Source organism: Marmota monax, unplaced genomic scaffold (genome assembly GCF_021218885.2).
Source record: "Marmota monax isolate L192 unplaced genomic scaffold, Marmota_monax_Labrador192_F-V1.1 WCK01_AAM20220418_F8-fsc00098, whole genome shotgun sequence".
NCBI lineage: Eukaryota > Metazoa > Chordata > Mammalia > Rodentia > Sciuridae > Marmota > Marmota monax.
In genome coordinates, this window is record NW_026694639.1 from 6095829 (window position 1) to 6118970 (window position 23142).

General features: G+C 37.9%; 1 protein-coding gene across 1 annotated transcript in view; it reads left to right on the forward strand.

The window, feature by feature from the left end:
* Cubn (cubilin) overlaps positions 1 to 23142 on the forward strand; it is a 283244-nt gene that overhangs the window by 189483 nt on the left and 70619 nt on the right. Inside the window, exons 42-51 of the mRNA XM_046423004.2 lie at positions 628 to 818; positions 985 to 1168; positions 6542 to 6716; positions 7855 to 8033; positions 9178 to 9387; positions 10003 to 10143; positions 10933 to 11114; positions 15969 to 16140; positions 17240 to 17446; positions 19813 to 19959. Of these exons, the coding sequence (XP_046278960.1) occupies positions 628 to 818; positions 985 to 1168; positions 6542 to 6716; positions 7855 to 8033; positions 9178 to 9387; positions 10003 to 10143; positions 10933 to 11114; positions 15969 to 16140; positions 17240 to 17446; positions 19813 to 19959 (1788 nt within the window). The remainder of the gene's footprint in view (positions 1 to 627; positions 819 to 984; positions 1169 to 6541; positions 6717 to 7854; positions 8034 to 9177; positions 9388 to 10002; positions 10144 to 10932; positions 11115 to 15968; positions 16141 to 17239; positions 17447 to 19812; positions 19960 to 23142) is intronic.

Here is a 23142-nt window from a genome sequence, read left to right on the forward strand (position 1 = left end):
TTCAGTCCTCTGCTCAAATATTCCTCCAGGACATATCTAACTTCCCCAGATGATAGAGTACCTACCCTCCACTCCTCCTATTTTTCTTAAAAGACTCTCTTATATATTGTGTATTTTCTTGTCGCATCTTTTCCTCCTCTAGAAAGGAAGCTTAAGTTAGACATGATGGTGCTCCAGGCAATTCGGGAGGCTAAGGCAGGAGGATCACAAGTTCAAGAACAGCTTGGTAAATTTAGAGATCCTGTTTCAGAATAAAATTTTAAAAGGGCTGGGGATGTAGCTCAGTGGTAGAGTGATTGCCTAGCATGCATGAGGTTCTGGGTATAATTTCCAGTACTACAAAAATAAACAAATAAAAACGAAGTAGGATTTATGAAAGTATTAAGTTATTTGTTCCTATTATTTCCCTCAGTATCACAGATCATAACAACAGCAACACAAATACCCAGCGGAGTATGCTCAATCAGTATTCATTCTGCCAATTGTTTCCCCTACTTAGATCCCCTTCAGTTTCAAACCTTGTTTCTATTGTCTGCCCTCTGAAAACTACCAAGAAAAATAGGAAAGCCTAAAAAACCTGGTTGTCACTGTCCTTTTAATAACCTGCTTTTCTTTCTTCTTGGAAAGGCTGTGGTGGATATTTGCATGCGGACAGAGGGATTATCACATCCCCCAAGTACCCAGAGACCTACCCTCCAAACCTCAACTGCTCCTGGCACGTTTTGGTCCAGAGTGGTCTGACCATCGCTGTCCATTTCGAACAGCCCTTCCACATCCCAAATGGAGATTCTTCTTGCCGCCAAGGGGATTACCTGGTGGTAGGTCTTGCTAGCTGTCCTTTCTAATGACTATCTCAGTAGACTTCATTTAGAAAACACAGTGGTAATTTTTGTCTCTTAGGACACAAATCAATAGGAGTTTTTTTTTTCCCACTTCATTTTTCTCAATATAAAGGAGTTATGCAATTTTAATATGTCTTTTCAGCTAAAAAATGGACCTGATATCTATTCTCCGCCTTTGGGACCCCATGGAGGAAATGGTCGTTTTTGTGGCAGTCATCCTTCATCGACTCTGTTCACCTCAGATAATCAAATGTTTGTTCAGTTTATTTCTGACAATAGTAATGGAGGGCAAGGATTTAAGATCAGATATGAGGCAAAGAGTCTAGGTAAGTATATCTATTGAGATTAGATTTTAATTTTTCATGCAATTGCCTTACCTTCCTTGTTTAAACGGATTGGAGGGAAAATCATGGAAATTCTTCTTTTCTGAACAATTAATAAGAAGAACTACCTATGTCGGACACAGTGGCACTCATCTGTAATCCCAGCTGCTTGGGTGGCTGAGGCAGGAGGATCATGAGTTCAAAGCCAGCCTCAGCAAAAGCAAGGCACTAAGCAACTCAGTGAGACCCTGTCTCTAAAGGAAGTACAAAATAGGGCTGGGGGTGTGGCTCAGAGGTTGAGTGCCCCTGAGTTCAATCCCCCTACCAAAAAAAAAAAAATAGCTACCTATTATTAAGCACTCAGTATATGCTCGACACTTTAAATATCTCAACATGAATACTTTTTTAAAGAAAATATCGTTATTTTCCTTTTTCATGTAAGTAAAATAAGGTTTGGACTTTTCTAAGTTAACTTTTTAGAGTTAGTGACCAAAGTGACATTCCCTATGTATACAAAATGAACTGTTCTTATTGATCCCTGAAATATCTTGGAACTTTCCATTATTAAATGTCCAGTTAAACCTAGCTATAGAAACATTGAAAGGATTATAATTGCTTTGTTTAATAATTTGTATGCTTCCTTGGAAAAAAACACTAATTCTAAATCTATTTTTACCCATTTAATTATTCCATATTACAATAGCAATCTTTATTTAATTAACTTTAACTGCATTTAATTATGACTAATTCTGTGGCAATAATTTGAATTTTGTGATATTTATTTTTGTTTAGTTGACTAAATAGGCATAGCTTCAAAAACAGGAAGTAGGATCAATGGAGAGCAATAGCAATAATCACTCTTTGTTTATTGTCCTGAAATTAGATAATGTGGATTTCAGGATGGTATTGTGATCTTAATTCCAGATTCTTGAATACATTTCAAAATACATATTGATCTCAGTGAAACCATAATTGTGCATTCTCCCAGATATGAGAATTTAAAGTGTCAGCCTCACTTCTTTTATTTTGGGAAAGGAAAGGAAATAAAAGTCTCCATTAATTATCACACACAAAAAAATCATCTAGTAGCTTGAGTAGGTTACAAAGCAACAGGTGATATACATCTGTCACTCCAGCTGTGGTCCACAGAACGAGCTCTAGCTCCAATGCTTTATGGCTGTGAACTCATCCTTCCCTAACCCCAGACTGAGCTTTGTGGCTGTTGTGAATGGTTCGATTTTACCTGTTTATGGAAACATTATCAGAGTAACAGTGCCTAATGAGCAGACTTCAGCCCAACTCTACTGTTCCATTCACTTATGTTTTTTAGGCCAACATTTCATGATAATTCAGATGCACTAGGGTTTACTTGACAACATTGCTTTTCTATTCCTTTGTGGACTCAACACTATTCAAGTTGGTTGTGGCCATTACCTCTTCCCAATCTTGCTTCAGGCTTATGACTTTTCTTAATATTAGATTTAAACAAAGGTCTTTTTGTTTCAAAACCTATTGTTGGACAACCCCAAATGAGATGATCACTCTTGTTTCTTCATACTAAGTTAATCATTTTCCCTAACTGGAACCAGGATGTTGCTTCTCCTGACTACTGGCTACTTTCCACCATGTATACTTTGAGTCCACTCCCATTTCTTTAACATATATTCCTGTGTGAATAACATTTGACATCAAATTTGCCTTGTTTTATATCATCTTTCCCTAGAGACATCTCTTCACTGTGGTTGATTGAGATGTTTTTTTATTCTCACCTCATTAATTGTCCCTTTAGCTAATTAATCAAACATTTATAAAGTGCTTCTTGTTGTGCAAGCCACCAAATTCTGTCGGGGAGTTTATTACAGTGGAGAAGACAGGCTAGCAAAGGCACAGTTAACATATGGTGTAATACATGCTAGGTGGAGGAATACATCAGGAGCTATGTAAACACGTAGAAGAAACAGTCTAGCTGATAAGATCAGAGAAGGTTCCCAGAGCAGGTAGATAGACAGAGGGATCTGTCAACTAGTGAAGGAAAGGGTAGGACAATGTATAGTGTCTCAGTGTTAAAAGATAAGGCAAATTCGGTTTTGAAAGAATTTACTACTATTAGAAAATAGAGTTAAAAGGATGTAAATATGGTGATGAAGTAGTCAGGAATCATTATGCTCAGGGCCACAAATACCACCCTAAGGACAGAAGATGTTAGCCAGGAGGTTAAGGGGGGACATTGAAAGATTTTAATCCCAAGCATGCATAGCATAATCAAATTAGAAATTGGTATTTCTGCATTATTGAAAATATATTGTAGGAGGAAAGGCTAAAAAGAGAGACCTGACAAAAAAAGTTAAGTGGGGGAAAAATATTAAGTTCTGAACTAAGGCAATGAAAGTAATAAGGCAGAAGAAAGGGTATACTGAAAGGTTTATAAATACAGAATTGAGTGGATGCAGGCCACTTGGATGTGGAAGGTGAGGGAAGACATGGAGGAGCCATGGATAATTACTGGGTTTCTGGCTGGGTGAGTGCATTTATTTTGTGAACAGTTATTAAAAGCTTTCCATGTGGCTAATATTGAAGGATATAGCAGTAAACAAATGGAATCCATGTCCTCATTGAGCTTAATTTTAGTCTTATAGTACAGATAAGAAATAAGTAAAATATGTACTTATGGTAAATATGTCCTATGGTATAAAGTATGTAGGATGGGGCTAGGGTTGTGGCTCAGAGGTAGAGCGCTTACCTACCATGCGTGAGGCACTGGGTTCAATCCTCAGCACCACATAAAAAATGAATAAATAAAATAAAGATATTGTGTCCATCTACAACTAAAAAAAATTCTTTAAAAAAATAAAAATGAAGATATTGTGTTCACCTATAACTGAAAAAAATAAATGTTTTTTAAAAAAATATGTAGGATAAAAACAAGGTAGTAAAGGTGGATTACAGAGTGCCAGTAGCGGGGAGGCGAAGCCAGCACTCTTGGGTGTAGAACTCTGGAAGGGCAATCAGACAATTCCAGTTTAAGACATGTTCAGTTTGAAATCTCTAAGTTAAGTCCAGTGAAGATGTGTGGTAGGATGTTGGGACATGAGTCTAGAGGTCAGAAGAGGGATCTAGACTGAATTTGTAACTATAGGAATTATCAAAATATTTGTAGGTGAAGACATGAGGCTATAACGTTAATCAGATGAGGGGTGACGGCCAGTGTCTCATTTGGGGGTTCTTCTTCCTGCCAAGGAGGGTGTAAGCCATCTGAAAAATTAACATCTAGAATAATTAGTGAAGAACAAAAGACAGAGTCAGAAAGATATTTTTAAAAGTGGAGCCCCTGATAGATCTAGTCCACATAGGAAGTGGAGCTAGACAATAACAAATGACTCCAGAGGTTTATTTAAGGGGGCACATCAAAGGCAGGGATAAAGTTTCAAGGGCAGAGTCTTGCTTCTTCATGTCTTTCAGTCAGCAGGTTGATTGGCATCTTGGCGGGTTGCACCCATCTCAGAGATGGCTGTGAGACTACAGTAGGTCACCCCATCTCCCGTGCTGTGTGGGACATGGCAGAGCAGAATAGGAATTCACAATGTCTCTGGGCAGTCTTACACAGAGAAAATAAATGTCCACTGGTAGTTCCCAGACACCAGATGTTCCTATTCACTACTAGGCTGCGATGCCGACAAAGTCCATGCACAGCCCACGGACAGCTATCAACAATCAGAAAATTATTTAGAGGGAGAAGATGAAAGACCTATAGAAAGATTCCTGGAAATCTCCAGCAATGTCAGGAAAGCCCTGGAAAGAGACACCCAAAGGCCAGAGGAGGAGGGGGGATAGGAGCAAAAGAAGAGGAACTGGGTGTCTACGAAGCTGAGGGATGCAAATGAAAGGAGGGAAGAAGTAGTCAACCATCTTAAATGCTATGAATATAAAATAAGTATTAAAAAGGATCTTTGGGCATCCAGTTTCCAGGTGATTGACAGCTTGAACAAGAGTGCTTGATAGTTTTGAAGAATGAAATATTTGGTTGGGCTGGGTGGAGATTAACAGCACTGGAGGAGAGAGGTAAAGCACAAGATCCTTGAGGGGACGGAATAGGATGGGGTCCTGATCCAAATGCAGGAAGATAATTGAGAAGAAGAGGGTAGAGATGCAGGTGAATTTCTTCAGGATGGTAACAGATAGGAAATTATAAATTGACAGTATTCTTATTTGGAATTTTTTGTATTTTCTTTGTCAAGTAAAATATCATGTAGCATGTTGAGAATCAAGAGGGAATGGGGAGAATAAAGGGATCAGGGAATAAAGTTTCACATGACTATTGTCATTTTATGAAAAGCAATGGAAAAATTGTTTATATGAAAAGTAGTAGGAGAATAGGGTGGCAAAGCTGAGACTGGGGAACATTTATATTCAGTGGCACTATTTGCACAAATGACTTGAACACAACCACGACATTTTGCAAGGGGAGTCTGAAGGAAAGATATGGAGCAAGGGAGGTAAAGACTGTCAAAGGGCTTTGCAATTTGGGCTTTCAGAGACTCTGGTAGTTCTAAGTAATGGCAAAATTCAGGATGTGGCCATAAGCAGCTGAATAGCAGAGGAAGTATATAGTTTGAGTTTAGTAGATCAAGGACGTATGGCTGAGTCATTGAACAGGTTAATTTCATTGGCATGGTAAATGGGTTTATTCTTGCCTAGTTCGTTTGCTGAAGTTGCCAAAGAATAATTATTGATAAAAGAAAGGTAGTTTTATACGGTCCTTTGGTGTTTTAGAAAAGACCCTTTGTTCTTTGTCTTCTTGGCGGGGGGCGAGCGGGTGGAGACTAATAAATCCTTTTATGTCATCTCTCTCTTGCTCTTTAAATGTACCTAAATCCTGAAGATGTATAATGAATGGATGTCCAAAAATTTGTACAAATATATATCTGCTTAGTTTTAAAAGCATATCAAGGTCATGGCTGTACTCAACTGAACAATAACCACCAGTTTATTTACGTGCTCAACAAAGTGGTGGAAATGTATGCATGCTTCTAACATGCTGCAGAAACTGTGTCTGTCATTTTGTTGACTTTAAGGAGGAATTAACAAGATAGGTGGCAAATTAAAAAGTGACACACCTGGATCTGGGTGTGGTAGCACGAACCTATAGTCCCAGCTACTTAGGAGGGTAAGGCAGGAGGATTGCTTAAACCCAGGAGTTCAAGATCAGCCTGGTTCAACACAGTGAGACTCCTTTCAAGGAAAAAAAAAAAAAAAAGATAGTTCCAGATGGAAGGAAATGGAGACTGGAAATGAAGATAAATTGATTTTAGAAAATGATTGTAGCAATGAACTGTCCTTCACCAGACTGTAAATTGATTTAACTGTGTTTCCTGACAGCCTGTGGGGGCAATATCTACATCCATGATGCTGATTCTACTGGATATGTGACCTCCCCCAACTACCCTGGCAATTATCCGCAGCATGCGGATTGCATTTGGATCATAGCTGCTCCTCCGGGAAACGCTATAAGGTTGCAGTTTGAAGATCAATTCAATATCGAAGTAACACCCAAGTAGGTCACCTCTGTTTTCATTTTTCTCTCATCCACGCTCAGTACTCTTTAGCTGTCATGTCTCAGAACAATTCATTTCTTCTTTTCTTAGCAGTACACCCTGTATAGGAAATCTAGGGACAAAGGGACAAGCTTGATGCCTTGAGCCTGAAAACCATGCCTGCCAGCCACTCTCCTATCAGCTGAGCAGATTATGAAAACAGATATTGCCCCTTCTGACCTTTCAGACATCCTCCAAGAGACATTGAGGGTAGCTGTTTAAGATTTATGTTATCTGTTGTTCTTCCCACAGGAAAAGTATAGTGCCTCTGGTAGATGGGTATTTATCTGCCTAGCCTTATATTCAATGTCATGGATGACAAAATATCTATTTAACAAATGGGAATTTGTGTTAGGTGGCACCAGGGGTCACAAGAGTCAGAAACAGCACTAAAGCAAATATTGGTTTCTTAAAGGATTACAACCCAGAGAGTATATCTTACTATGTCTTAGGTAGTCCGTAAGACACCATCTATGGTTTTTCTCTTTGTTTTAATGAAAGTGTTCATACACTGCATAAATCCATATGTGATACAAAACTTGATAGTAGAGTTTTGCTTCCCATTTCTGGGCGCCAGATACACTATTCTCCCACTCACTGTGCATTAATTGGCTGCTTTGACTTTCTCAGGAAACATTAAGTAAAGACTTGACCTCATTTTATGGATGGAGAAAATTCCAGCTGAGGCTCTCCATTATCCCCTGTCACAGAGCTGCCAAATAAGAGTTCAGATTTCCATTGTGAAATGTATCAAATTATCATGTGAAACATAACTCCAGTTATCTTGAAATCCACAGGGGTTAGTTTGAAAATGACTTTTTATATTTGTAAAACTAAAACAGAATTTGGAAGGCAAATAAATATTCTCTAGTGTGATACATGTAAAACCTGTCTTTCTGAGCTACTAATGGTTGTATTATCATCAGAAAAATTACAGCATTTTAAAATGACATGAAGCTTAAATGGACTCTCTCATGATACCTTATGCTATAGAAATGATGCATAGTAATCTCCTTAGAGAAAAGTAGTGAAGTCTTCATTATTTAAATAAGTCAAAGCTATTGGCCTTGTAAATTTAACAGATTTCCCCCCCTTTAGTTGTTCTTCTAGTTACCTTGAGTTGCGGGACGGAGTTGATTCAAATGCTCCAGTACTTTCCAAATTTTGTGGGATATCTTTGCCCAGCAGCCAGTTGTCCTCAAGAGAGGTTATGTATCTGAGATTTCGGTCTGACAATAGCTCCACTCACGTGGGATTCAAGGCCAAGTATTCTATAGGTAACATTTTATTTTTACATTAAATAAGAAAGTAGTAAAATGAATGTGTTCCAATTTTTAAAAATAAGTCTATCTGCATAATTTTAAGAATTATTTAATGATAGAAATAAGAGTATAATGTTTAAAACTGAAGTCATTTATCAATTTTAATTTCTCCCTTCATTTTGATTTTAAAACACTATTTTAGTAAACTAGTCTACTTTATATTTTTTCTAATTTGTGAAAAATATGTTCAGTTAAATCATTTTCCTTCTTTTTATAACAACATAATATATATATCTACATATAGCATAAGTTTAAATGATAAAATTATTTAGTAATAAAACCATTGGATTTAGAACAGTGACTGAACACCTACCTCATCATTAATAGAAAAATGGAGGGTTTTTTCCCCCAATCTCAAATGCCACATCAGTCACTGAATTAAAAGCAGATATATTTTTCTTGGTGTTTGATTTCCTTATTTTAAAAATGTACAATAAGTATACATATTGAAGATTAACTTCAATTTGATGATTATGACATGACAATTATTGTCTGGAGGCGGTCTGGATACTAGCCAAACAAATATTTCATATAGCAAGGACTTGGAAAGCCTAGTTGTAACAATATTTAACTTGTACCATAGGTCATTTTATATCCAGAGTCAGTTGTGTATAATTTAATCTAGCTGTCTCTTCTACCTGATAAAAAAATAATTGAATAGTAATTTTCAAGATCCTGAGATACCAGTTACTACAACACGATGTTGATTTGACAGATAAACTAGAAATAGCAGGCATTACCGATCAATAGCAGTACCCCTTCCAGCTAAGTCTCTAGAATCATCAATCTATCAATCTATCAGTTGGTCCATGAAATGACATTTACTTGAAACTAATAGCTCTCACATAGTGTCCCAATAGAATTAATGTGACATTACAGAATACGCCATTCAATGGTCATCTTCCGTTTCCCATTATTGATTGCACTTGAAATATTATTTCTCCTTACATCAGCAGTAGATTCTGAATAATGAGAGATTTAGCCACACCTGTTCAGAATTTTAAAACTGCAATTTATATTCACTTGACACATAACAGTTTTCAAATATGCTGGTCTAATTAAAAAATGTGGTAGAATATTGCTTTTTTTTTTTTTTTAGCCCAGTGTGGAGGAACAGTAACAGGACAAAGTGGCATCATTGAAAGCAATGGATACCCATATCTTCCATATCCAAATAATGTATTCTGTCAGTGGCATCTCCAGGGCCTCTCAGGACACTATCTCACCATCCATTTTGAAGATTTTAACCTTCAGAATTCCTCTGGCTGTGAAAAAGACTTTGTGGAGATCTGGGAAAATCATACTTCGGGTCAGTGAAATATATCTGCTCTCTTGTGGGTTGTTTATTTTCAAATATGCTTATTCAGCCTCTGAGGTTTCTCTGCTTCTGAGAAAGGCAAAAGAGGTCAGTCAGCTCTGGGCAGCACCAGCAATTCTCTCCCTCTATTCTGTCCTTTCACAATGGACAACCAAAGCCACAGGTGTATTCTGTAGCTCATTCAGGAGACCACACTGAGAGAGCACTGTACAGGGAGGATGTCCTCTTCCTGCTACAATCCCTCAGAGCCACATGCAGTTATTTGAGGGGCTCCCTGGAGCATAAAGAGAGAAAAAGGTAATGTGTGCATGCCTCTTGGTATTAAAAGAGGCACACTTGTCACTGTTGATTCTTGTCATTTATCTCACCAAATGAGCTTCCTCACCGTACTGAGACTTTTCCTTTAATCAGTTGCAGTGTTTGCTTTTTGCACATCGTCATGTATTTGAATATGTTGACTTTTTTCATGATTTTTGTCATTTGTTATTTTCTTTATGCATGCAGAGTATCTCAAACAGAGGTTAAATGAAACTAATCACTTGGAGATACACACACACATACACACACACACGTATATGGATACATCTAATTCTTTGTCTATAACAGGAAATGCTTTGGGCAGATACTGTGGAAGTGCCATTCCTGATGACATAGACACTTCTAGCAATGTTGCTTCGGTCAGGTTTGTCACAGATGGTTCCGGTATTGCCCCAGGGTTCAGGCTGCGGTTTGAATCCAGCATAGGAGGTGAGTTCATTGATTCATTTTTAAAAAGGTGTTGATTACTTATAATGGATAGGCACTGGTGGTAAAATAGTTTGAAAAATAAAGCATAACCCTTGGACCTTATGGTTAGTAGGGAGGCCTATGTTAATTACCAGTCACACCAATAAATGAAAAATTGCCACTGTGATAGGGGGTACAAAGAGAAGTAATTAGGACCATGAGAGATGTAATATGGGCACTAGAATTATACTGTGGTGCACATTTTAAGAAATATAGTTTATGAGTCCTAGAGTTATTCAGAATTGGCATTCCCAAGTACTCTGACAAACCCAGGTAAAATAAAGATCTTTGTGTAACCAAACTGAATAATTACATTAGCCTGTTTAAGTTCAATATATTTATTGGTCTTTCATGTATCTTGGGCCTTGATGATAATTAAAATTCAACTAGTGAACTGTCATCCATGAAAGCAGATTAAATGTTAATAGGGATCAGAAGTGAATACAAATGTTCTCTAGAAGTGTTCACAAACATAAAGTGATAAATTAGTAAAGACAATTATTTTGTCTAGAGGGATAATTAAAAATTAATTTTGAGAGGTTGGGGCTGTAGCTCAGTGGTCGAGTGCCTACCTAGCCCCTGTGAGGCACTGGGTTTGATCCTCAGCACCACACAAAAATAAATAAAGGTATTGTGTCCAACTACAACTAAAAAAATATTTAAACAAAATTAATTTTGAGAGCAAAATTATGGAAGGAGTCATTTTGATTTGATTGAAAGTTTTTTTTTCTTTTCTTTCCCCTGTTTCAGTGTGTGGTGGGGATCTACAGGGCCCAACTGGAACATTCTCTTCTCCCAACTACCCGAACCCAAATCCTCATGGCCGAATCTGCGAGTGGAGAATCACTGTGCAGGAAGGAAGGCAGATCAGCCTAACTTTTAACAACCTGCGGCTAGAAGCTCATCCATCCTGCAATGCTGAGCATGTGACTGTAAGTTCTCTGTACCATCAGAGATATTATATCTCACTGTTTAGGGAGTTTATTGTTCCATAAATCATAGTCTAAAAACTAGGTCAGAATATTGCCATCTATGCAACTATATCTCAGACAAATTCTAAGTATTTCAGAGAGAACAGAATCACTATAAACTACCAACATAATTGTTAAGAATTTCTCTGAGGGCCTATCAGTTTTCACTCTGTGTGTCAGGATCATAGGATAAATTTTTAGGTCAAATAAATGCCTGTTATATATGGCAAAAGAGTGTAGGCAGAGAAGCTGGACCTTAGGTAGCACATGGCTGGATGGGACCAGAGTCCCAGCACAAGCTACCCCCTCAGGTCTTAATCAGCTGTGTGGTTCAGTTATGAGGGACTCTTAGTGGAAGGCTGGGGCTACCTGCCCTCCAAGTCACCACCTCAAATAGTTAAAAGCGTTGCTTTTGCAGTCTTTGTTATTTTGGTAAATGATTTCAAATCCCATTTGCTCAGATCAAAAGTAAATTTCTTTCTTCTTTCCTTGCTTTTTGCAGTGCTAGGGTCTTGTGCATGCTGAAGGACTGTGAGTGGGTCAGGAGGTTGCTTGTTCTTGAACCCAGGGCTCCACACATGCTGGGCAAATGCTCTGCCACTGAGTAACATCCCTAGCCCTTAAGTCTTAATGTTTATTTTGGAGCCCTTGGTCTCATACCCTATGTTGCATCTAGAAGTAAGTCCCACTGGCTACATCTTTAAAAAATACCCAGATTCTAAAAACTCATCATCATATCCACAACAACCACCATCACCACTCACCTGGATCATTTTACCAAATTCCAACTGGTCTTTCTACTTCCACCCTTGTCTCCTTTTACAGTCTCAATAACAGCAGCCAGAATGAGGGTTTCAAACCTGATCAAATCACATTGTTCCCTTCAAAATCCTTTAATATCCTCTCATCTCACTCAGAGGAAAATCCCAAATCCTTATGGAGACCCACCCAGCCTGACATTATCTGCTGCCTGTCCCTTTTCTACCCATCTCTCTCACTCAAACTCCTTTCTGCTCAGGAGGATCCAGCCACCTTGGCCTCTTTCCTGCTTCTTGAACATGAGGTGCTCCCCCATCAGGCCTTCACAGTTACTGCTGTCTCTGTGGTTCCTCTGCAGATGGCTGCCTGGTTCACATCTTCACTTTGTTAGGGTCTCCAAATGATCTTGATCCACGGAGATTTCCCTAAGTAGACCCTACACAAGCTTCTCACTTCCCTGCATTTTTTACCCACACCAGCTGGTATAGCTCATATTTATTTGTTCTTCTGTTTATTATCTGTTCCCACCAGTAGAATGTAAACTCCATGAGGGGAAACGCTTGTTTTCAATCACTGCCGAATCCCCCGCACCTGCCCATCATAGAAGTAATTATTATGGAATGAAAGAAAAGTGGAAATACCATTGTTAGCCTTTTAAGCCCTTTTTTTGGTTATCAGTTTAATCATCCACTATTGGATATCGAATTTCAAAAATGTGAAACATCTTGTGACATCCTGTTCTCACTTTGTATTGCCCTGAAATGATCACATTCAACTATGATCCCAACTTCAAATACCTAAAGGACTGAAATTTCTTTTCTCAGATATTGAAAATATGGAACTGGTATGTGTCTTTTTAATTTGAGAGCTAGTGGGCATTGAGCTAAGGTTGCTAATTTTAACAGACATTTCTTCCTATTATTGATTGAATAAGGATATAGAAAAAAGTGAAGTAGAAAAAAGATTAACCACTCCCAGACCACACCATTTTTTAATGCATTTTCTTATCTCTTCAAGGCAGTGCATAATTTTATAGAGTAATAATTATATAAATTCACTTGAATTCTAATTTTAATTTGTTTTTCTGATGATCATAAGTATAAGGGTGTTTATTGAACAATATTTGATGAATTCAGAAAGTGAAAATTATAACATTTTGGGATTCTAAACTTATATTACTAAAATTTGAATGTATACGCTAACAGTTGCTTTTTCTCTTTGAAATCATTTTCATAGTTTAAATGAATTTGAATATCATGATTATTAAGAATCCTACAATCAGAATGTTTGCATCCTACAGGAAAGATAAAATGAACAGTCGTAGTTTTAGCATTCAAAGAATGAAATAAAAATCTTGACAACTACCACAAACTCTGAGCCAGGTCTTACTTGTCACACAATCATTGATGCCAAAGGCATCTGTTTCCTTACCCTTTTGGCTACTTCTGGCATTTGTGCCATTGTTTATAAGTAACATTCCTCCTCTGCGACTCGGTAGTTTTTTTGATCTTGAACATCCAGTTATGTAGGATGAGGATTCAGCTCTCCACCACCACCAGTGCTCATGAGGGGTGCACGGTTTACATATTCTACCAACTTCCTCCCTAAAATACATGCCACCATTTTTGTTTAAATGTGTTTTGCAACACATTGTTCTGATCATGTGAGCACCATTCACAACTAAGCCAAGTAGTGAAATACAGTCACATTTGCTTGTGTTTTTTTAAGTAATGATGATAATTGTATCATTTTTACATTTTCTGCGTTTTTTATGCATTGACACCAGTCCCATTGCACTAATTCTTCCACACCTTTTGCACCCTGGGTGTGCACTCCAGCTCATGCAATAAAATACACCTATCAGTTCCATTTATATTCCATTGTCCATCAGCTGTAAGCCTGATGTCAGATGTTGTTTTGGGATTTTTCTCCACTACTAAATTTATGAGTCCCTTTATTTCTCTTCTGGGTGGGGTTCCTGTTTTTATGATACTATACATTTCTTTTCTTCATTAATTTACTGTTTTTGATGAGGTAAATGCTCTTGTAAATCCCTAAGGAAGTTTACATGGGTGACAAATTTTTTGAGAACCTGTATGTCTGAAATCAACCTTATTTTATCCTCATTTTTTGGAATGTACATATTCAAATATTACACATATTCGATATATTTATATTTATGTGACTAAATTAATCACAATTTTGAAGTTTTGTGTTGCTTCTTTGGGGATTAATTTTCAAGTTCCTGTCTCCTATTTACTGATATTGGTCTCTGCTTTTTATAGTAGACATTTTGCTAAGTAGCTGATGATCCTTGGCTGTTCATTCCTATGAAACATTCCCGCCAAGAAAGAGAGAAAGGGGAAGGAAGAAGGAAAGAAAAAGAAACCCTTCCTAAGATCTGCAGATGGGGTGGACAGCTCTAAGTGCACCCAGCTTTTCTACACCTTATCCAGCTGAACTGAGCATTAAAATACCTCAAAATCCAGCCGAGTCTCTGACTCTGTTCAGATAGGGAAAATGAAAGCTATACCACCAAGTGTGTACCACAATGAGCCCCATGTCTGATATTGTTCATGCTCACAGCAAATTTAATACCTTGTCCTGAATCTCATTTGCCTACTTCTACACTGTTGTCTTCTTGGAGTTGTAGTTTCTGAGTACAAAAGGGATTAGAGGGTCAAGAATGGAATAGCACCCTGGTTGCTTCTGAAGGCAGAAATCCATGTGATAAATGGATGACTGCACAATTTTGAATCATTGTGATTCCACACCAGGGGAAGACACAGGCAGGCACAGAGGCCATTTCCAACATATCCCATTAGCCTTGTCGTTGGTTATAATCCCTTTTGATTCTGGCAATGTGTTGCTCATTCCTGTTTCCAGTATTAGTGAAATATTTGTCATCTTCTGTTTCTTTATTCTCTTGTTCAGCATGTGAAATTGGGGTTTGAATCCTAGTTTAAATATTCCTAGTCCTTTGAACTTCAGAAAATTGCAAATCTTTCTGTATTCTAGAGCCTCAGTTTGGAGCATGGAGTGCTAGTACATGCCTGAGAGGGTGTGGTGCTGATTAAACATAATAGAAACTGTCATTATGTCTGCTCAATACATCATAGAAAATTCTTCATCTGTCCTGTAACCCAGAAGACCTTTTAAACCTGAAGCCCTCAAAGAGTAAAATTTATTCATCAACTATAGTAAATAAAAAATCTTGGATCTCCTATACTAGAGCCTTTTCTTCTCCTACACAGCTTTAGTGTCATAGTGACATGAGTCCTTTTTTCTAATTATGAGCTACTCAAATATTTTTTTACAAACAGGGGTTGCAATCACTCAATCAATGAATTATTATTTATTTATCTCTTTTGGCCCTATTTCAAACTCTGAAAAATGAGGCAAGCTAAAATATTCACTTGGTTTTGTATAGCAGCAGAGTGATATTTTCCTACTTTATGCAAATAAGTAGAGATATTGGTTAATATTTTGGAATCAATATTACTCTAATTTATTCTTAAACAATGAAATGAGTTAAAAAAATGAAGTCTTGAATCCATAAGTAATTAAGAAGGAGCCGTTATATTTACACTGAGATTGATTTTTAAATTACTTTTCCAGGTGTTTTAAAATATTTGAGTTATTATATATTACGAATCACTAGAGATTAGCATGTAAGCTTTCTTTCCAAATATCAAAGGCCCTAAAGCATTTTTAAAGAAAAACTATCCATCAGTGAACTCTGTGATCTATCACATAAGCAAGTGGCACATGTACTTCACATGTGTAGCACCCATTCCCTGTACAAAATATGTAGCAGTCATTCACTGGCCACCACACGGTAGGGGGCACTACTACAATACTTTCACTTTATTGAGGTCACAAAATGTGCTGGGGTAACACAGTGGTGTGTGGTACTGAGATAGAGTCTGTTAATTGTTAAGCAATTCATTTTAGCACAGTGTTGCCTTAGACGGAAGTGGCCAGGACAACAATGTCATCTAGAAATATTCAGTGACAAGGACTGCATTGCTCAAGGTTTAATTATTTTTCCAACAGGTATTCAATGGCATTAGGAGTAACTCACCCCAGCTGGAGAAACTGTGCAGTAGCGTGAATATAAGCAATGAGATAAAATCTTCAGGAAACACAATGAGAGTGGTGTTTTTCACGGATGGATCCCGACCATATGGAGGCTTCATTGCTTCCTACACATCCAGCGGAGACGCAGGTAACTGGGATGCTACAGATGCATCTCCCTTTAGTAAGAAGAACTACAGATGCCTCACAGTCTGCCAGGACCAGAGAAGCTGTCTATGTTCTCTTGACTGGTTACAGCTGAGATCCCTAACATAAGACTAACACTCATAAACAGATAAAAAAAAAAATTTAATCCCAACAGAAAAAAAAAGCCTCTGATTTCAGAAAGAAAACTGCTATTATGAATTACAAACTTTAAAAAAATGACATTAAATGAGCTTCTAGCACAATTACATATAATTTGCATCACTATTAGAATTAGATCCATATCCACAGTCCCTAGTCGATTGTTTTGTGCTGAAGACAGGATACTTAGTCCCAGAGAATAATTAATTTTATTTGAGCAGAACATACTGTATTGTTTCTTGGTTATCTATCCACATACATATTTACAGCAAAAATGAACAGAGGGGTTCACATTTGATATAGAATATTTCAAAATTAGATAAGATGTGGCTTTCGATTATAGATATCCTACTACTTTTTGGATTGGTGCTGTTATCTAAGGGTTTTTAAATTTAGGAGAAGTAGAATTGATTATATAAATATATATGTAGTGAATAGGTGTGTGTATATATATACACATATGTGTGTATACTCATATATATGTGTGTGAATATATATGTGCATATATATATGTGCATGTATGTATACACACATATGTCCACTGGCACTACAGTGTTATATATATTATCTATTTGATCCAATTAAATTCTTGGGTTATGTAAAGAATTGCTAATCAGAAGCCACTGGAACCTACCACCAATATATTCATTTAAATTAAATGTGAATGAACGATAAGCCCAAATTTGGAGATATAATCACTCAGCTAAACCCAACCTCTAACAGGGAAATAAAGAAACTTTAGTTTGTCGGTTGTTCCTTTATTCACCCACATAAATTTCTTCCATTATTTGCATGTCCTTTATGCGCAATTCTGACTCATGTGGGAAAACAAGTCCACACGGAAACGGTGCTCTTGTTGTTTTGGTTACTCTTCCTGGGTATTGGCATCTTCTGGTAAGGACAGAATCTCACTGCTCCTTCCTCTGCTGCCTTTTGCTTCTTAGTGTGCGGCGGGTCTCTGACCAACAACCCTGAAGGGAACTTTACTTCTCCTGGCTACAACAGAGGCAGTAATTACTCCGGAAACCTGAACTGTGAATGGACCCTCAGCAATCCGAATCAGGGAAATTCCTCCATTTACATTCATTTTGTGGATTTTTCCCTCGAAAGTCACCAAGACTGTCAATTTGATGCCCTTGAGTTTCGAGTGGGTGAGTTTAATCAAAGATCACACTTTCATTTATCTGTGATTTTCTTCTTATGCCTGGAAGCCACTTACCAGGAAGCAAGTCAAATGGCTATTGCAATCTACTTTTTGGATTGGTGCTGTTATCTAAGGTTTTTAAATAAGATGCCGATGAGGAAAATGTGCCTTCTGTAGTGATATGGATCTATGTTTACAACTAGACTGCACTACAGTTGATTGGTTTCCTAGTATGTGATACTCATCCAAAATAGATTCTGGGTGAGTTTCAGTGTCCCCTTTAACTATCCTATACTATTAAAGACTCCTTCCTTAGGAGACTGGAACTTAGCACAGTCAGAATGTGTTGGCAGCTGTTTTAGTCAGCGTTTTCGCTGCTGTGACTAGAAGATCTGTCCAGAACAATTTTAGGGGAGGAAAAGTTTATTTAGAGGCTCACGGTTTCAGAGGTCTCAGTCCATAAGTGGCTGGCTCCATTCCTCAGGGCTCAAGGTGAGGCAGGACATCACGGTGGAAGAGTATGGCAGAGGGAAGCAGCTCATATAATGATTAGGAAGCAGAGAGAGAGACTCCACTCGCCAGATACAAATGTACACCCCAAAGTCACACTCGCAACCTCCTACTGCCTCCAGCCACACCCACCAGCCTTCAGTCACCACTCAATTAATCCCATCTTATGATTAATTCACTGATTGGGTGAAGGCTTTCGTAACCCAATCATTTCTTCTCTGAACCTTCTTACATTGTCTCACGTGTGAGCTTTTGGGGGATACCTCACATCCAAACCATAACAGCAGCCTACTGAACTTATAAGATTCACAAGGAGTCCTTCAAATTCTACTTAGGTCTTAGAGGCCTAAAAAAGTTTGTAATGTGGTGGAGAGGCACATGGGTTCTATTTGGGGGAATTATCCCCCAAGCAGTTAGGATTGTCTTTGTTTTCACAAGAGAAAAGGATCGAGGTATATTTGGTAAACCATAAATCTGTTAAGAATTTTAAAAACTGTCTTCATGGAAAATTAATCATTTCTTAGCAACAAGGCGTAGGTTATCCATTAAGTTGCTCCTACTGTCACCCTGACCCTTGTTTCCCAGTAAACACTAAGTAGATAAAGAAGAAAACAATATTGTAGACAACCTATACTGTCAAAGTTTGCAGAGTACATCTTTTTCCCAAAATTTTAAAGAAATGAAAGCCCAAATGGGAAGTTAGTTTATTGGTGCAGATGCCTTGAAATTACAAAAGTCAGTGGTATCTAGCTGCCTTTGAGAACTTGAAAGAGAATTTTCAAGAAGGAGAACATGGTGAAGTCTATGGTGTCAGACCAAGGACTTAAAGAAGAGAATTGACTCAGCTCTATAAAACTGATGAGTCTAGAAAAGCCTTATGAAGGAAATGGAAGTTGTAGTCTGAGAATGTTCTCCATGAGCCAGGTATGATGACACACGCCTGTAATCCCAGCAGCTCAAGAGCTGAGGCAGAGAGGATCATGAATTCAAAGCCAGCCTCAGCAACTTGGCAAGACCCTATCCTTAAATAAAAATGCATAAAAGGGCTGGGGATGTAGCTCAGTTGTTGAGCGCTCCTGGGTTGAGTCCCTGGTACAAAAAAAAAAATATTCTCCATGACATTCTAAAAAACCTCACTTCTATCTAGCACTAAATCACTGATCTATAGAATCAAGCAGAACAGCTGTATATTAAGTTTCCATCAGCTAAGTGCAATCTTCTCTTTATTCCCTCAGATTTAGATACAGCTAACATAAAAACTTCATTGATTCATAAGGTCAGTGATGTTCATTTGACAGAATAAATAGAAAGAAGATAAATGTGAGCTCTCTAGGCATTCTATAAAGCTGAATCAGATTTCTCTGAAAAAAAATTATTCATAAAACATATCTAGCTCAAATCAGACAGGTCTTCACCTGAGCACTAAATACTCTATTCATTTTAGTTGACTGAATACAGCAAAGAAATCTTTTAAATTTCAGGCAATTATCACCTTCATGTATTTTTTATCATTGTTGTGCCGAATTTCTTACGACCCCTCCCCTTTTTTGTATTAGTTGTAACTCTGTTTAGATATGCTGAAGTGATTAAGAACAAACAAATTGGAACAAATTGGCATCTATGGTGGAAATATATTTATACCAAAACAGAATTTTCTTTGTTGTTTTGCTTTACTTTGTTGGAGGAACTCTTTGTAATGGACAAGATGGAGAGGATCTTTGTGCAATGTCTGTGACAACATCAGAATTTAAATGGGTCAATTAATATCTTGAAATGTTTCTATGATTTATTCCTACAGAATCCATTACATATGTTTCTCATAAGTTATGCAAATAATAGCACTTGGTGTATTATTTTGTTCAGGTGATGCTGATGGTTCCCTAATAGGGAGATTCTGTGGCCCCAAACCTACCCTGCCATTGGTTATACCTCATCGTCAGGTGTGGATACAATTTGTTACCAACGATCGCATCGAACATCCTGGATTCCTTATAAAGTATTCCTTTACAAGTAAGATTAATGATTCAGATCTCAATATCTGGCAAGAAAATGATAATTAAAATTTTGGGGTTTTTTTCATAAAAATATTCCATATATTTGTTAAATTTATTTCTAGCCAAGTATTAGTTTTGCTTCCAATGTCAACAAGATTTTCCAAATTGTGTTTATTAATTGACTATTGATACCTAGGAATTCTATAAGTTTTATATACTTATCTTTATTTTAGAGATCTTGCTATACTCTTTTTGGTTTTAATATTTTCTCTTTGAGTCTCTGTTTCTTCTGTATTCCTCCAATTCTTAGTGTACAAAATGTATTTTTTTTAAATAAGAAATGTGTATAAGATTTTATCAACTGTTTTTTTGCATCTATTGGAATGATCCTATTTTGTCTTCCTTTCACACATTAATGTGACAATTTTATCGAAATATTTTTTCTTGGTAAACTGTTCTTGAATTGCGGTGATAAACTATACTTGGTTATGATGTATGTTTTGCTCATGTTACTGCATATTATGGGCTAATATTTTTTATTGCATGTGCATCTCTGACATTTAGTGCTATTACCCCAAAAAATCAGCCCCCAAAGTGCAGCACCACTCCTTAATGCTTCCCTTGGTTATTAAAGTTCTTTCCAGTCCCTTCCCACTAACATGGCAGACCTTTTATATTCCCAACTTTATATACACATCTCAATTCCATTTTTCTCTGTAGAAGACCCCAGACTCTTATCCCAACTTCATGGACCACATGTTTATTCTTTAGTCTCTCAGACAACCATACTGCTTGAGATTGCCCTTGTGAATTTGAGTACATTTATTACCAATAGATTTTGAAGATCCTTTTTCCTTTCCATTGAATTTGGCTTTGTTTTGCTTATAGTTTTGTTTACTGATGTGTGTGTGTGTGTGTGTGTGTGTGTGTGTTACATCCAAATGTCTGCTTGGAGGAAGGAGTGAAATTGACAGTAAAGGACTTAATCATCTTGCTTGTCACGGGTTGTATGTGGACTGTGTTGTGCATCGTAGCCTAGTGAGGGGATAAGTCTGGCACTGGGAACTTCCCGTGGCACCCCCACAGGGATTGAGACCCTGATGCAGGTGAACTTCCCCCTCAAGCTCTGCCACACATTTCACACAGCACCTGAGATGGGTGTGACCTGTCAAGATGCCAATCAACCTGAGGACTGCAAGACATCACAAAGCAACACTCCACCCTTGAAACCTTATCCCTGCCTCTGATGTCCCCCCTTAAATAAACCCCTGGAGCCATCTTTCCTTTGTCTAGTTCCAGCAGCCATGTGGACTAGGTCTATCAGGGTCTCTGCTTTATGTAAATATCTTTCTTAATATTTGTGTTTTGTTCTTCACTAATTAATTTAGACTTTAAGGAAGCAGAGCCACCCCCTTCCCCCGCGCCTGCAAGGTAGACGGAACTGTGACCACCCACAGAACAGGCCCAGCGGCCTGCTGAGGGGCAGAGCCGCCCCCCACCCCCCGCGCCTGCCAGGTAGGCAGAACTGTGACCACCAACAGAAAAGGCCCAGTGGCCCGCGGAGGGGCAGAGCTGCCAACCACTCCTCAAAGGTAGGCGGGCCTGCGACCCACCGGCAGAACAGGCGCAGTGGCCTGCCGGCGTGGTAGGCACATTGCCCTAATTGGAGGAGGGGCAGAGCCTCTGCCCGCGCCTGTGAGGGAGACTTTGCAACTATACAAGACCAATATCAATATATAGGGGGAAAATTCAATAGCACAACAGTTTCACCAAGCAGAAAGAAACGCGAACAGTATGAAGAGACAAGGAAAGAAAGGACCACAAGCATTGCAGGTCAACTCAACGTTAGAAGAGGTAATAGCTGCAGCAGATGGAATGTCAGATAAAGAATTCAGGATATACATGCTTCAGATGATCTGGAGTCTCAAGGAAGACATCAGACAGCAAAATCAGACAATGAAAGATCACTTCAACAATGAATTACATAAACAAATCCAAGAAACAAAAGATCAACTATACAGGGAGATAGAGGTTATAAAAAACAAACAAACAGAAATCCTAGAAATGCAGGAAGCAATAAACCAACTTAAAAACTCAATTGAGAATACTACCAGCAGAGTAGAACACTTAGAAGATAGAACATCAGACAATGAAGATAAAGTATTTCAACTTGAAAAGAACATAGACAGCTCAGCAAGACTATTAAGAAACCATGAGCAGAACATCCAAGAAATATGGGATAACATAAAGAGACCAAATTTAAGAGTCATTGGGATACAGGAAGGGATAGAGTTTCAAACCAAAGGAATGAGCAATCTATTCAATGAAATAATACGAGAAAACTTCCCAGACTTGAAGAATGAGACAGAATCCCAAATCCTAGAAGCCTACAGGACGCCGAATGTGCAAAATCATAAGAGATCCACACCTAGACACATTATAATGAAGATGCCCAACATACAGAATAAGGAGAGAATTTTAAAAGCTACAAGAGAAAGGAAGCAGATTACATTTAGGGGTAAGCCGATCAGGATAACAGCTGATCTTTCAACACAGACCCTGAAAGCTAGAAGATCCTGGAATAACATATTTCAAACACTGAAAGAAAATGGGTTCCAACCAAGAATTGTGTATCCAGCGAAATTAAGCTTCAGGATGGAAGATGAAATTAAAACCTTCCATGATAAACAAAAGTTAAAAGAATTTGCAGCTAGAAAACCATCTCTTTAAAACATCCTCAGCAAAACATTACCGGAAGAGGAAATGGAAAATAACAATGAAAACCAACAGTGGGAGGTAGGACAGTAAAGGGGGGAACAATAATCAAAGAGGAAAACAAACCATGTTTAGTAACATAAATAAACAAATATGGCTGGAAGAACAACCCATATCTCAATAATAACCCTAAATGTTAATGGCTTAAACTCACCAATTAAGAGACACAGGCTAGTAGAATGGATCACAAAACAAGACCCAACAATATGCTGCCTACAGGAGACGCATTTGATAGGAAAAGACATACATAGGCTGAAGGTGAAAGGTTGGGAAAAAATCATATCACTCATATGGACTTCGGAAACAAGCAGGTGTGTCCATACTCATATCAAATAAAATAGATTTCAAGCCCAAGTTAATCAAAAGGGATAAAGAGGGACACTACATACTGCTCAAGGGAACCATACACCAACAAGACATAACA